The sequence below is a fragment of the Scyliorhinus torazame genome, chromosome 21 (assembly GCF_047496885.1).
Source record: "Scyliorhinus torazame isolate Kashiwa2021f chromosome 21, sScyTor2.1, whole genome shotgun sequence".
NCBI lineage: Eukaryota > Metazoa > Chordata > Chondrichthyes > Carcharhiniformes > Scyliorhinidae > Scyliorhinus > Scyliorhinus torazame.
This window is the reverse complement of record NC_092727.1, coordinates 48491905-48504644: the sequence shown is the minus strand read 5'-3', so window position 1 is coordinate 48504644 and position 12740 is coordinate 48491905. Positions and strand designations below refer to the sequence as shown.

At 45.0% G+C, this 12740-nt stretch overlaps 1 protein-coding gene across 7 annotated transcripts in view; it reads right to left on the bottom strand.

Annotated features, from left to right (window-relative positions):
• The window catches only part of chek1 (checkpoint kinase 1), a 54345-nt gene that overhangs the window by 10369 nt on the left and 31236 nt on the right, over positions 1–12740 (bottom strand). For all 7 annotated transcript variants that reach the window (XM_072486766.1, XM_072486769.1, XM_072486767.1 and 4 more), the window contains 4 exons: positions 10818–10922; positions 5132–5227; positions 2639–2750; positions 530–707 (listed from right to left, as the gene is read on the bottom strand). In XM_072486766.1, coding sequence (XP_072342867.1) covers positions 530–707; positions 2639–2750; positions 5132–5227; positions 10818–10922 — 491 coding nt within the window. The remainder of the gene's footprint in view (positions 1–529; positions 708–2638; positions 2751–5131; positions 5228–10817; positions 10923–12740) is intronic.

Sequence of the window (12740 nt, the reverse complement as noted above, 5' to 3'; positions counted from 1 at the left end):
TGCTCTTCGTTTAATTTAATACTATCCGTAATTAGTAGCCACAGATGGATCTTCCCCACTGAGAATTTATTTATATATTTATTATAAAAGGAACTTACATTGAGTTATCTCTAACTATTTCTCACTGTTTATTTACCGCCATAAGTTTTAGTCTATTTATGTGATCAACCCTAGCCAGCTCTTGCCAGATCCGCCATTAAGTTGCAGCCAGGCTTTCAGTTGCCTCGGCCCCAAGTTTTGAAATTCCCTATTTATATCCGTCTGCCTCTCTTCTCTTTTAACTCATTTCCTAAAACCTACCTCTTTAAGCCAAGATTTTGGTCACACGTCCTAATATCTCTTTTGTGTGGTTTGGTGACAAATTCTGTTTGAATAAAGATGTAAAATGTAGAAAGAATAAAGATGTTCCTTTGCTACCATATCAAGTGCACTATAAACATGCAAGTTGTTGTTGAGGGAGCTTGATGGCACCTTAAATCAAGTGCAGCCTTGTAACCCTTGCTAAGTGTCAGTAAATGAATCAGCTTACCTGTGACGATCCAGGTGTACTTTGCAATTGGCTGCCGACAAGCATGTGATCCGTGCAGACAGGCTGGGAGAAGCTAATCCCCTGCACTAGATTATCAATACTGGAGAGATTGGAATCCCACGATGATACAGCAGCCCGAGGTTCAGGCTGGGAGCTCGAGTACCTGGTTTGATCCTCACTATAAATGTTAAAAGTAGTGGAAAATACAGACTGGAATTTAGAATGCGTGACAGGACGACATTTCTGGTTCGAATATATACATTGCTCAGTGGCAGAAGCGGCATATGTTGGAGCATCTACACAGAGAGTATAAACGAGTATCACAGTGCAGGGTTTGATTCTGGTCACCACACCATGAGCATTTACAAATACTGAAGTGGATGGGAGAACTGAAACAAGCTTATAAGCGCCAGAGGTTAATCGGGGCCACACATGTCCTTGCAGGTGGACATAAAAGATCTCATGACACCATGTTGGAGAGCAGAGGAACTCAACACCATGCTGAAGAGACTAATATCCCACTAACCAGGCTAATATCTATCCCCAAACCAACATCACCTAATATTTATCACATTCTTATTTGTAAGACCGTCCTGTGCATTGGATTGGATTTGTTTGTCACGTGTACCAAGGTACAGCAAAAAGTATTTTTCTGCGAGCAGCTCAAACAGATCATTAAGCACATGGGAGAGCTCGCAAAGAGTCGCCACGCTTGCTACGTTTCCTATGTTGCAACCATGACTACAAAAAGTTCTTTATTAGCGGTAGAAAGAAGCCAGAGAAACCACCATATAGAGTTCTTTCTTTCGCCCCAAAATAAAGGAGATCAGCCATGTGGAAACATAAGCTTGAAAATCTAAAAAGATGAACTCGTCAAGATACAACAAAAATTAAAGCCAGATGACTACTTCAAAATTTAGCCACAAAAATTAGACAAATATAAATTAATGAGTAAATTTGAAATTAGTATTAAAGAGAGCAGCTTTATCATTGAAAGCTTACGGCAAGAGGCCACGTGGCCCATCCGGTCTGTACTGGCCGAAAAACGAACCACCCAGCTTAATCCCCTTTTCAGCATTTGGTCCGTAGCCCTACAGGTTACAGCACTGGAGGTACATATCCAGACACCTGTTCAATGAGTTGAGGCTTCTGCCTCCATTACCCTTTCAGGCAGTGAGTTCCAGAACCCCATAATTCTCTGGGTGAAAACATTTTTGCACATCTTCCCTTTTATCCGTTGACCAATCACTTTAAATCTATCCCCTAGTCACTGATCACCCTGTTGAATTAAATAGGCCCTTTCCATCCACTCTATTCCAGCTCCTCACAATTTTCAACATCTCAATCAAGTCTCCCCTCAGTCTCCTCTTTTCCAAGGCGAAAAACTCCAGCCTTTCCACTTGGCTGAAGTTTTCCAGACCTGGCAACATCCTTGTAAATCTCCTCTGGACCTTCTCTCGTGCAACTACGTCCTTCCTGTAATGAGGTGACCAGAACTACACACAGTACTCAAATTGTGAATTTTACTCAATCTTGATTCAAAAGTAATAAACATTTCAATCTGAGGGGGAACAACTATAATCATAAACATTAGGGACATTTGTTATAAACACATCAGTTTTATTTTGAGAGTGTTAGTATGTCAGACGGATAAAATGTCAGGGGTTGAATTATATAGCCATAACAATGTAATCATTACGATCAACATTCATCAAATCCGGTTAGGTCTGCATTAATGGGCATGTTGTGTGGTTCTCACAGCTCAAAATGTATTATACATATTTATTTGAATCCAGGGAATACCAATCTTTGGGATTCACGAAAAATATTTTTTAAAAGTTAAATGTCCACTACAACTGAGGAAATGATTTATCAGGATACTGCCTGAGTTTGACAGTGATTGAGCAGCAAGACACCGGATCCAGCTTTCCAAACAATTCATGAAAACTGCAAATTGTGTAAAGCAACTACCTCGAATTGAGTGTTTAAGGCAGTGGAAGGCAGGACTGTTAATTTTGCACATTCCCATCAACCTATTCAGAAATAAATAAACCTACAATTGATGGGTTTATTGCAAGTACAAATCTTTCAGATCAACAGTGCATTTACCTCAAGTTGACACTACCGACAGGGGACAGATCCACGTTAGAATGAATGTGTTTAGAGAAAGGTCCCTGCGAGTCGATGGGGCTGCCGGAGGACAACCGAGCTCTCTTCACACCTGTGGGAAAAGAAAAGGACCAGAAGAGACTGAGGGCCAGTCAGAAAGCTTCGTAACATTGCACAGAATAGAACACCTGCCCCCTCACAAAGTGGATCACTCTCCCTTGGGGGATGGAGCTCGTTGCCTGATTAGGTTTGAGTCCTAGCATAAGAATACCTGCATTTCTTCCAAAATTCACTGACCAAGCCCAACAAAAAAAAAGATTCACAAGTAGTTGGAATTCTGGCTTCAACCCAGCTCACTGTGCTGTGAAAACATATCCAAACGCAGACTAATGGCAATATAAAGGGGATAAGCTACAGTGGACAATATTTTAAGATTGCAGAGCTTAAACCGTAAGTGGTTAATATGGGACACCTGATTAGGGATATAAAAGCCCGCAAGGCTGCATACTTAGCCCCCCACTATACTCCCTGTACACAAATGACTGCAAAATTTGGTTCCAACTCCATCTACAACTTTGTTGACGATACGACCATAGTGGGCCGGATCTCGAATAACGAGTCAGAATACAGGAGGGAGATTGAGAACCTAGTGGAGTGGTGTAGCGACAACAATCTCTCACTCAATGCCAGGAAAACTAAAGAGCTGACCATTGACTTCAGAAAGCAAAGTACTGTACACACCCCTGTCAGCATCAACGGGGCCAAGGTGGAGATGGTTAGCAGTTTCAAATTCCTAGGGGTAGACATCTCCAAAAATCTGTCCTGGTCCACCCACGTCGACGCCACCACCGAGAAAGCACAACAGCGCCTATATTTCCTCAGGAAACCAAGGAAATTTGGCATGTCCACGTTAACTCTTACCAGTTTTTACAGATGCACCATAGAAAGCATCCTATCTGGCTGCATCACAGCCTGGTATGGCAACTGCACGGCCCAAGACCGCAAGAAACTTCAGAGAGTTGTGAACACAGTCCAGTCCATCACACAAACCTGCCTCCCATCCATTGACTCCATCTACACCTCTCGCTGCCTGGGGAAAGCGGGCAGCATAATCAAAGATCCCTCCCACCCGGCTTACTCACTCTTCGAACTTCTTCCATCGGGCAGGAGATACAAGTCTGAGAACACACACGAACAGACTCAAAAGCAGCTTCTTCTTCACTGTTACCAGACTCCTAAACGACCCTCTTATGAACTGATCTCATTAACGCTACACCCCTGTATGCTTCACCCGATGCCGGTATTATCTAGTTACATTGTGTACCCTGTGTTGCCCTATTATGTACTTAATGATCCGTTAAGCTGCTCGCAGAAAAACACTTTTCACTGTACCTTGGTACACGTGACAATAAACAAATCCAAAGCAAAAAATATTAAATGGCACAGATGGCATATAACCAGAACCTACCCTAAATAGGAACAAGGACATTAAACTTAAATTGACCAAACCTAACATTGAGGGTAGTTTATTTCCAAAATACATGCTAAATGTTTTGGATTAGTACAGGCAAGTGAAAATGCCTGTGCTCATGGGACAGGAGGGAACTAGGGGGCCGCCTACTAGTTTTGATGGGCCAACTGGACTTAGGTTATGAGCTTTAAATACTAAATGACCCAGGAGTGGCTGAATATCAAAATAAAGACCAAAATGCCTGAACTGAACTGAGTGAATCCTCACTTCTCCCATCCCAGCAGAGTACAACACAAATGCAACCCAATCCCCTTTGGGCAGGAGTGCACCTTAGTGTGCTCCCTTGCAGGATAGCACTGAACTCTTAATGAAGCAATTCCATACTGAAGTTCAACCCCATTGGGCCCACCATGTCTGGTACAGCAATAAAAGAGTTATCCAGACTAATCTCACTTTCCAGCCCTTGCAGGATCCAGCACCTACATATTCAAGTAATTGGTGAAAATGACACTGCCGCGACCACACTTTCAGCCAGACTCCCACCGCATTGGGGAAAAATAAATTTCCCTTCCAATTCCTCTCGAATCCTTCTAACAATTATTCAAAATCCATGTCTCCCAGTTATTGATCCCTTCACTAAGGAAAATGGGTCCTTTCTACCCACTCTGTCAGGGCCCTTTATAATTTTTATACCGCTCATTGAAATCTCTCCCGAGTTACTTCTGTTCCAAATGAAACAATCCCAACCTACCCAATCTTTCTTCACAACCAAACTTTGCCAAGCCATGTAAATCTCCTCTGGATCCTCCCCATTGCAATCACATCCTGAACAGTGGGGTGACCTGCACACTTGGGTAGAATTTCAAATGATCCAACCAGTGCCCAAACAAAATAACATTGTCTCCGTTAAGCATCATAACGGAACTAATTGCACTTTATTTGTGATGTACAATGAGTCTACATCACTTAAGAGTTTAAGCTGTAGAAGCTTTTAGATACAATTGTGTATCAGGTTAACTTACCCCTTTTGAATTGATTAATGAACCACCTGTCCTTCTTGATATCTGAAATGGTGGCTCTGTTCTTTTGACCTTCCATCAGAATTTTGTTCAACAGGCCTGCAGAAACCAGACGGGCCAGTGTTACAAAGTCTTCATAGAAATTAGCTACTGTCAAGTCAAGGTGCAAGGGTCTCTTACCTGCCCCTCTCCACCTGTAACAAGGTACCCGTTATCACATCACAGCACATCAAACTTTACAACTGTGGAAGTTAGCTTACCAGCAGCAAGGTGATAGCTGTACCAGCGAGGCAGATAGAGAAAAAGCAGCTAGTACATAGAACCAGGAGTAGACCGTTCAGTTACCTCAAATCTTAACTCCATTTACCCACCTTGGTTTCATAACACACCACAAGCATTTGTTTTGTTTTTGGGAATGATTAAGGAAGACAAAAATATTAACGTTCGAAGTTGTACATATCTCAATCCAAACTCCCAAGATTTAGTTATGGTCTGGAAACAACTTCCTATTGAAGGCAGTTATGAAATGAACACTGTGGATTTATTCTCGTTAGATCATTTCTTCACTTTTGCGTTAATAGTGCTGTCGGAGCACGCTGGTCACTGATTCACTAATAGGAGCACAGTAGGATTCATGATTCTCACATCATTACTGGAAATGAATACAATTAAAAATGATTTTACACATGACAGAAAGCTTAGGTTACTTTTGCTAAGCCAAGTCTGGCTACATTTTATAGATACGCTATTTCACTTGTGGTCAGGATCAAGCAGCACTTACAAAAGCCCTTGCTCGCCACAAATTGGGTGGCATGGAAGCACAGTGGTTAGCACTGTTGCTTCACAGCACCAGGGTCGCGGGTTCGATTCCCAGCTTGGGTCACTGTCTGTGCGGAGTCTGCACATTCTCCCGGTGTCTCCGTGGGTTTCCTCCGGGTGCTCCGGTTTCCTTCCACAAGTCCCGAGAGACGTGCTTGTTAGGTGAATTGGCCTTTCTGAATTCTCCCTCAGTGTACCCGAACAGGTATCAGAGGGTGGCGACTAGGAGATTTTCACAGTAACTTCACTGTAGTATTAATGTAAGCCTACTTGTGACGACAATAAAGATTATAAATTAAATTGTGACTTTATATCCACAGTCCCAGCTTAATGATAAATCATTAGTCTAAGAGTACACCAGAATTGACAACTAATGCTCTCCTAGCCTACAGATGAACTAGAGTGTGCAACTTAGTTTATAGACTATAAGGTTTAATTGAAAGCAAAAATTAAATAGGCAAAAGTTAGGACCACTGATTTCACTTGATCTTACATTTTCTTGGGTTCATGATACCTGACCCTGGGGAGGAATCCCTGATCCACTCGCACACGAGATGTAATCTATACTCATGGAGTGTCCATGTGACCACCTCTAATAATAATAATAATCCTCATTATTGTCACAAGAAATTTCACCTCCAACTCTCCCAACTCTACAAACCTGCCTTCCACGAATAAATTTCTAAACCTCTATCCTCTCCCGCTTCCAGGCCCTATACGTTGCATCCAACCTTGCTGGGATAAATCAATGATTGCCATAGATCGGTGCCCACAATCTTAAAATGCTGCCTGAACTGATTCCAGACCCTTAACAAGGCTACCACCACTGGGCTGGTGGAATACTTAAGCCAGCGAGAATGGAAGGGGCGCCATTCCAGTGCCCTCAGACTTGTCCCCCTACATGACGCCTCCTCCATCTGCCTCCAGGCCAAGACCCACTTATGCACTTTCCTGGCATTTACCGCCCGGTAGTACGTCAACACATTCGGCAGAGCCAAGCGCCCCCATCCCTCTCCAAAAATACCCTCAGAATCCAGGCCTCCTTCCCTGGCCATATAAAGTCTGAGATTATCCTATTTAACCCTCCCAGGAAAACTTGGGCTCTAACATCGGGAGAAAGGCAAACAGAAATTTCAGGAGAACGAAACGGGCTGGACCCGCCCCGCCAATGATAACAGAACATTCCACCTCTTTGAATCCTTCTTTATCCCATCCACCAAATTAGCCAAATTCAATTTATGTAACCGCGCCCAACTATGTGCCATCTGTATTCCCAAATAACGAAAGCGCGACTTGACCAGGTGGAACGGTAACTTCTCGAACTCCCTTCCTTATACCCGAGCACTGACCGGGAATACCTCGCTCTTTCCCACGTTGGGATCATGCCCCGAAAACTACCTAATTTAATCAGAATCCCCATAATCCTATCTATGCTGGCAATCGAGTCTGTGACATAGAGCAGGAGGCCGTCCGCATACAGGGATACGTGATATTCTACCCGCACCTCTCTCTATTCCTCTCCACTCCATTGAAACCTCAAGCGCCATCACTAGTGGCTCAATCGCCAATGCAAAAAGCAACAGGGACAATGGACATCCCTGCCTCGTTCCCCGATCCAGACGCAAATACTCTGAGCTTGTAGTGTTCATGTGTATACTCACCATGGGGTCCCATACAACATCTTAATCGAACTGACAAATCCCGGCCCCAAACCAAGCCGTCCCAGTGCTTCAGAAAGGTGCTCCCACTCATCCTGGTCTAACGCCTTCTCTGTGCCCATGGATATTATCACCTCCATTCACTGACCCGTCGAGGGGGTCATCACCACATTCAACAACTTCCTAATGTTTGATGATAACGGTCGCCCCTTCACGAACCCAGTTTGGTCCATGGCTATCATCCCCGGCATACAGGCCTCCAGGCGCGTTGCCAACAATTTGTCGTCCACATTCAGAAGCAATATTGGTCGATACAACCCACACTCCTCCGCATCTTTATTTTTCTTTAAAGTAAGCAAAATCAATGATTACGCCAGCATTATTGTTACAATCTGCGACCAATATCCTCTGCCTCCTGCCAATTTTGGATCCAATTTGCCAAATTGTCCTGGATCTCATTGGCTCTGGCCTTCTTGATCAGTCTCCCATGCGGGACCTTGTCAAAAGTCTTTCTGAAATCCATGTAAACTACATCAACAGCACTGCCAGAGAAACAGATGTTTTATACCGCCAATGACCACAGCCAGAGGTAAATGGAGAAACATCAGGGAAGGACATAGTACATGTTTTGAAGGCAGGATTCAGATGGCTGTGATATCCACTGTCTTTGAACAGCTTACCTCACTCTCTGGACTCATAGGGAATAGTCACTTGGACAATTGATTAGAAACTGGCTGTCTATGGGACATAACCCAGCACGTAATGGCTAACTAATGGCTAACTAAAAGATAAGAGAGGGGAAACTATCAAAGAAAATAAAAAGGATGGAATTAACTGAACCACGCAAAAAAAAATCAGGATCGCAACTCTTTGCAATGATGGACTTTATCGTTAGCATGCTGCTGGCACAAATCGGTTTTTGTTCCTATCACGTTGTGAGTTGGCCTGTTCTCCGTTCCTAGCTATGGTAGGCTATATTAGGGGTATCGCGGTACCTAGGTGGGATGTATCTTATACTGTAGTACGAGTGGTGGAACCTGCCTGCTGGTTCCGCCCAGCAGGCGGAGCATAAGAGTCTGTGTTTCACCCACAGCAGTCATTCTGTACCGGAGCTGCTGAGGTAATTACTTGTTCGTTAAAGCCTTCATTGGACTACAATCTCGCTTCAGTAGTGATTGATCGTGCATCGATTTAATGAACAAATTTGAAGAATGGCTGCTCTCCGCATCAAGCCAGACTGTCCACAAATCAACCCCCACGCGGCAAATGCAGCAGCAACTTTTAAACAATGGCTGGCATGTTTCAATGGGTACATCAGGACAGCCCCGACTACCCCCACGGAGGAACAGAAAATCCTCCACTCAAGGGTGAGCCCAGAAATCTACACACTTATCGAAGACGCGGACGGTTTCGAGGATGCAATGACTTTGTTAAAAGAGCACTACATCCGCACTGTGAATCAGGTATACGCTCGGCATCTTTTAGCTACCAGACGGCAGATCCCCGGGGAATCACTGGACGATTTTTGCCGCGCATTGTTAGTGTTAGGTAGAAACTGTAACTGTCCACAAGTCTCAGCCAATGACCACACTGAACTCGTAATACAGGATGCTTTTGTTGCGGGCATGCTGTCCTCTAAAATTTGCCAGCGACTGCTGGAAAGCGACACGCTAGGGCTTAAAGAGGCACAGAAACATGCGCACTCCCTAGATGTAGCCTCCCGCAACGCCCAGGCCTACGTTCCCGACCGCGCAGTGCCCGCATGGACAGGGTAGACCCCCAGCCGCGGCTGATTCCAAAGCACCCCTAAATTCCCCACAATCTTGTGCAGTGTGGCAGCCAGGAAACCCCGGGGGGGGGGGGAAATGCTATTTTTGCGGGCAAAACAAACACCCCCGGCAATGCTGCCCGGCCCGATCCGCAATCTGCAAGGGCTGCGGGAAGAAGGGGCACCTCGTGGCAGTATGCCAGGCCCGGGACCGCCACTGTTTCCACAGGTGAACCGGACCCGCTGCCATTCCACTCCTCACAGGCCAAGTGCGATTCATGGGGGCAGCTATCTTGGATGACATCTCAGGATCCCGACTCGGGTGGCCATGTATCACCTGACGAGATCTCTCAGCTTCTGCCACAACTTGCCTCAGTGATATTGGACCAGTCTTGGACCCGAACGTTTTCAACCGCTACGACGTCGGTACTCATCAAAGGGCGCAAGACATCCTGCTTGATCGACTCTGGGAGCACTGAGAGCTTCATCCATCCCAATACGGTAAGGCACTGCTCCCTCGCTGTACACCCGATTAAACAAAAGATCTCCCTGGCCTCTGGGTCCCACTCTGTGGAGATCCGGGGGTACTGCATAGCCAACCTCACGGTCCAGGGCGTGGAGTTCAATAACCTCCGACTCTATATCCTCCCCATCTCTGCGCTGCCACACTCCTGGGACTGGACTTCCAGTGTAACCTGCAAAGTTTAACGTTCAAATTCGGCAGCCCCATACCCCCCCCTCACTGTCTGCGGCCTCGCAACCCTCAAGGTCAACCCGCCTTCCCTGTTTGCAAACCTTACCCCCCGATTGCAAACCCGTCACCACCAGGAGCAGACGATACAGTGCCCAGGACCGGACCTTCATTAGGTCGGAAGTCCAACAGTTACTAAAGGAAGACATTAATGTGGTAGGCTATATTAGGGGTATCGCGGTACCTAGGTGGGATGTACCTTATACTGTAGTATGAGTGGTGGAACCTGCCTGCTGGTTCCGCCCAGCAAGCAGAGCATAAGAGTCTGTGTTTCACCCACAGCAGTCATTCTGTACTGGAGCTGCTGAGGTAACTACTTGTTCATTAAAGCCTTCAATTGGACTACAATCTTGCTTCAGTAGTGATTGATCGTGCATCACTATCTTCAGCTGCTTTAATAACAATAGTGTCAGAGTAATAGAATAGGAATAGGAATAGGCCATTCACCCCCTTGGGCCTGTTCTGTCATTCAATTAGACCATAAAATACATTGGTTACTCCTTCAGCATTGCACCGAGCCAGTCCAGATTATAATGCTCAACGTGACTCGAGTCTGCAGCCTTGACTCGAAAGCAAGAATGCTACCCACTGAACCACAAACTCCTAACGTGGTGACAATTCCTCCCCTCTGCAAACGTACTAAGAGTTACTGGACTTGCCAAGGAACAAAGAGATTCTTTATCATTTCCTTACTTAGTGGAACAGGATCGATCTTTTTCCACGGTGTCAGGTATAGTTTCTTCTCATTCCAATCACAATACTCCTGGCAACTGTCCTCAGGTTGGTCCCAGGGTAGCTCTGCAACACAGAACCATCCATCAGTAAAGAAATGAACAAACACTTGAGCACGATCTGCTAATATCATCTAATGTCATCTCCCAAATGGTTTTCATTGCTGTGCATAGCCTGCTAATTTCAATGCGTGGCACCGTCACTTTTTTGTGTGTGGTTCCAGGAAAATATGAGTTTTCTGCGACGTATCTTCCTGCTTGCTACATGTCCGCGCATGCAGTTTAGGAGAACTTAGGAGCTAAAGAATATGCCATTCGGTCCTTCGAGCCAGTTAATAAGGCCATGGCTGATGATTACAGCTTCAGCTCCATTTTCCTCTATTATTTATTTTTCTTTTAAATTTAGAGTACCCAATTCATTTTTTCCAATTAAGGGGCAATTTAGTGTGGCCAATCCACCTAGCCTGCACACCTTTGGGTTGCGGGGGCGAAACCCATGAAAACACAGGGAGAATGTGCAAAATCCACACGGACAGTGACCCAGAGCCGGGGTCGAACCTGGGCCCTCGGCGCCGTGAGGCAGCAGGGCTAACCCACTGCACCACCGTGCTGCCCAGCTCCATTTTCCTACCTGACCCCCACCATCCTTAAAGAAATACATTGAAATTAACAAAACCTTATGGAATCCTTCTGACAGCATTCATCACACGTTGAAGTCTCAAAAAGAAAAGAAAAGACAGTCATAGGAATCAGGACATCAGGGTGCTAGTTTCTGACATTCTGATAGTTTGGAACTTTCTTCCGTTAATGGCTAAAACCATCACAGTAAGGGACCAAATCAACACAGCGTACAAGGTTCCTGGGTTAATCATTGTGCCTGCTTCTGTAAAAGAACAAAGCTCTGTGGGAGGCGGTGAAAGGATTTGGGAAAGGAGCGAACCTTGCCGCGAGTAGAATAGACTTCGGATTTTTCTGCCGCAAATGGAAAAAAATTCTAACTTCAGGCAAAAAGAGGCCAATGGTTGTGAGCAAACCAGAATTGGTCGCCTGCAAAGATACTTGCTCAGGAAGGAAAAAAATTCAGGGCCACCTGTTCAGCATGAAGCCGACAACTCAACATCGATTGAAGTGTCTTCCATGAAAAATCTGCTCGACAGGAAACAAGGGCAGCGAATAGAAGCACAAAATCATAACCTGCCTCATTTTAGAACAAAATTCAAAGATGTTCAGTCAGTTGGATCAATAACAAGTTCACACCATCTGCAACAGTTCAACAATTATACCACCCTGTCTTCAGTCCCTGACACTGTACATTTTTACTGCGGTTAGAATAATAAAATCAGACTCTGAACTCCAACCTCCTCTAGTGGCAATCCTGTGTCATCATTCACTAAAATAAACCCAAAACGCTACTGATGCTGGAGAGCTGAAATCAAAACAGAAAGTGCTGGAAAAACTCAGCTGGTCTGGCTGAATCTTTGGAGGGAGAAACAGAGTCCAACATGACACTTCTTTTGAGTTTTTCCAGTACTTCCTGTTTTTATTTTACTGTCGTTACTCTGCCTTCTCAATAGGGCAATTCCACACTGAAATCTGCCACCAATAAATCTTGTAGATCTTCTCGCAACTCTGAAAATCTCTCCATAATATTCACAATCGCTAATACAGATACTCATTGCTGGACAAAATGGTCCAATACACCTTTGCATCATCCTTTGGATGCAGTGCAATAACTCACCAAAGCTCCTATGGCAGGAATTGCTAAATCTGTGACCACCACCGCCGAAAACAAGGACAGCAGGTGCATGGGGACACATTCACCTTCGCATTATACACTGACTTGGACGTACACCCTTCACTGTCACTGGAACTCACTCCTCAACAT